The 2,814-nt window shown below is 34.4% G+C and overlaps 1 protein-coding gene across 1 annotated transcript in view; it reads left to right on the plus strand.

The window, feature by feature from the left end:
- LOC110020936 (calcium-dependent protein kinase 26-like) overlaps positions 1-2,814 on the plus strand; it is a 16,047-nt gene that overhangs the window by 12,356 nt on the left and 877 nt on the right. The window contains exons 4-6 of the mRNA XM_020719243.1: positions 136-251; positions 550-717; positions 1,417-1,641. Of these exons, the coding sequence (XP_020574902.1) occupies positions 136-251; positions 550-717; positions 1,417-1,641 (509 nt within the window). The remainder of the gene's footprint in view (positions 1-135; positions 252-549; positions 718-1,416; positions 1,642-2,814) is intronic.

A 2,814-nucleotide genomic window follows, 5' to 3' on the forward strand; every position in this document is an offset into this window, starting at 1 on the left:
TATATATATATATGTATATATATATATATATATAGTGGGATGTATGTAAATCTTTCATTTTGATTTCTTGAGCTGGTTTAGTCAAAGAGAATGGTTACAACTCTCGCTGAAAGTATTTGCAACTTTCTCGCTCAGGTCATCCTTGGATTTGTGAGAATGGGGTTGCTCCTGATCAAGCTCTGGATTCTGCAGTCCTATCTCGTCTTAAGCAGTTTTCAGCAATGAATAAATTGAAGAAGATGGCTCTTCGAGTAAGTATAGTTTTGCTTAAGATTTCAGAAGACAAGAATTTTGTGTATCGTCAAAAACATTTCTACTTTTATGTTGCATCAAGTAAAAAAACTGTATATTTTCATTTTCTGTTGTATGACTATTCATACATGTTTTATGAGATAAAATATGTGATGTTTGTGCATTTATTTGCATTTTACTTTTGCATAAACTGACTAGTTTAGATATCTTTATGTCTGAGGATACTTTCTCTAGATTGTTAGTTATGCATGCATCATATAACTGGAAATAAATATTAATTGTTCTTTTGCGTTCCAGGTTATAGCTGAAAGCCTCTCGGAAGAGGAAATTGCAGGATTACGAGAAATGTTCATAGCTATGGACACAGATAGTAGTGGGGCAATTTCATTTGATGAACTGAAGGCTGGTCTCAGAAGATATGGCTCAACATTAAAAGATACAGAGATCCGTGATCTTATGGATGCAGTGAGTTGTTGTCAATCATCTGTGTTAATTACTAATGGAGATGGAGTTAATTGAATACAAATTCCTTCCAGAACATTTTTTTATTAAATGGAGAATTTATCTAGAAGCAAGAAACATATATAAACCGTGGTTCTGCTGTGATTATTCATATATTGAAGTTTAACTTCATGGGGATAAAATTTAAATTTATTTTGGGAATCTCTTCATGAGCATCCACCTTGATTTCTTTAATGAATAAAATGTCAAATATTTTTTGACTATTGATATGGGGCTATTTTATAGTACTTGAGTTTATAAAAGCGCCAAATTACTCTACAGTGGGATTATTCCAGCCGATTTTAAAAAACTTTTTGGACTAAATTCATACTTTTATAGTCTGTGGGACTAAAATGACCCCCTGTAAAGAGTCATGGACTATTTTAACACTTTTCTCTTCCTTTAATTTTTCCTTGGAGATTTCCATTAAATTTTAATATGTTAAACTCATCTTGATTTGTTGACTGTTGCATGATTTGATTAGTTGTTACCATTTGCATCGTCTTTAAAATAAAAACTTTGTAGGCTAGCAGATTAATCTCTTCAGGCTTCAATTAATTACCATGAGTAGAGCAATGCTAGTTATTGTTTGCATTCAATATTTTCATGCCTAGAAGAAAATTGAACATTTTGGGATATTTTAACTGATAGAATGTGCTTCAGGCTGATGTTGACAAGAGTGGCACAATTGATTATGGGGAGTTTATTGCTGCCACCGTTCATCTCAATAAGCTGGAGCGTGAAGAACACTTAGTGGCAGCCTTCTCATACTTCGATAAGGATAGAAGCGGGTACATTACCGTTGACGAGCTTCAGCAAGCTTGTAAAGAGCACAACATTGCTGATGAGTTCATTGAGGATATTATTAAGGAAGTTGATCAGGATAATGTAAGCACCTTTTTTTGCATCCATTTTTTGGCCTATTTTTTACGGCTAATGATTTTTCTGTAGGGTGAATTTTTCTGCTAGATGAATAGCAAAATAATGGAGTAAAATAGCAAAATAGTTCCTTAACAATTTACATGGGGGTTATTTTTGTCCAAGAGTCTATAGAAGTGCCAAATTAGTCCTCTGACTCCTTATATTGGGGCTGTAATAGTCCCCATGGAAGACTATCAGATCCCCAATTTAAAAAATCTCGGGACTAATTTAGCACTTCTACAAATTCTGGGACTAAAACGGCCTCATATAAATAGTCAAGGGACTATTTTAACGCTTTACTAAAAAATATTTTATTAGAATTATTTGCTAGATTATTGTGGGTGTTTATATCAATATTCAACAGAGAAGGTAAATAAGCTGAACAGTTAAGATTTACCTATAATGCCGGTATTTGCAATAAAGTTTGGACTATTTCTTTTGGATAATATTTGGTGTCAATTTTGAATTATTTAAGGCTAGATTTGATTTTAATTTTATATTTTGTAGCTCTAGTTTAATAAATAGGAATTATTTCCATTTATTTTAGATCAATTGATGAATGAATTAAGATTGAATCTTCACCTGTTCTTTCTTCTTTATGCTGGTGAACTCCAAATTTCTCTTCCTCTCCTCTTATCTGTTTTTGCTCAATAAGACTATAAACTGGACAAAAATGAATGCCAGCCGTACGCAGCTAGCAACCTTGCCCATCACCCCTCTCTGTGCTGTTGAAATTAGGTATTTTCACTCCAAGCATAAAATTAGGGGAACGTGCCACCCAATTCCTATGTATTTTACATATCTAGAACCTAAACTTTACTTTTTACATTTGTAGCACTCAAAACTTCTATATCACACTATAAATAACACTATTTTAGGGGTGAAAATGAGTCGTGCTGGCTTGAGCTCGGCTCGTTAACAAGCTCAAAAGCCGAGCTTATCGAGCCACAAGCTCGAGCTCATACTAGAGCTCGTTTATTAAATGAGCTCGTTCTCGAGCTTGGGCTCATACTGCAGCTTGTTTATTAAACGAGCTCGAGCTCATTCTGGCTTGGCTCGTTGGCTCGTGAGCCGACTTGATTAGCCAACTACTAGTCATTTCAATGCATTTTCTAGTAGCTCCCGCCTCCTCTTCCGACG

This window comes from Phalaenopsis equestris, unplaced genomic scaffold, assembly GCF_001263595.1.
Source record: "Phalaenopsis equestris unplaced genomic scaffold, ASM126359v1 Scaffold000002, whole genome shotgun sequence".
Classification (NCBI taxonomy): Eukaryota; Viridiplantae; Streptophyta; class Magnoliopsida; order Asparagales; family Orchidaceae; genus Phalaenopsis; species Phalaenopsis equestris.